Raw genomic sequence first — 215 nt, 5'->3', positions numbered from 1 at the left:
GTGCAGCCGGGGGGTTAAAAAACACACAACCCCCCCAAATAAAGGTGCTTTACCAGGCGAGGGAAGTACACATCAGCTTGCACCGGGGATCCCAGGGAGTTGTTTAAATGCCCGTCCTCTATTTTCTGCAGGTAAAAACGAGAGCGCTGAGGCAGGGGCATGCGGAGCCCTTCCCGCCGCCGCCCCGCGGGTGCCCACCGAGGGGGCCCTGCCCT

General features: G+C 61.4%; 1 protein-coding gene across 1 annotated transcript in view; it reads right to left on the bottom strand.

The window, feature by feature from the left end:
• LGALSL (lectin, galactoside-binding-like) overlaps positions 1-161 on the bottom strand; it is a 6,263-nt gene extending 6,102 nt beyond the window's left edge. The window contains exon 1 of the mRNA XM_010017163.1: positions 54-161. Coding sequence (XP_010015465.1) covers positions 54-161 — 108 coding nt within the window. The remainder of the gene's footprint in view (positions 1-53) is intronic.
• Between the last annotated feature and the right edge of the window lie 54 nt (positions 162-215).

Source organism: Nestor notabilis, unplaced genomic scaffold (assembly GCF_000696875.1).
Source record: "Nestor notabilis isolate BGI_N333 unplaced genomic scaffold, ASM69687v1 scaffold5156, whole genome shotgun sequence".
NCBI lineage: Eukaryota > Metazoa > Chordata > Aves > Psittaciformes > Psittacidae > Nestor > Nestor notabilis.
Note: the sequence above shows the minus strand (reverse complement) of the source record. Positions and strands in the feature narration are given on the sequence as shown.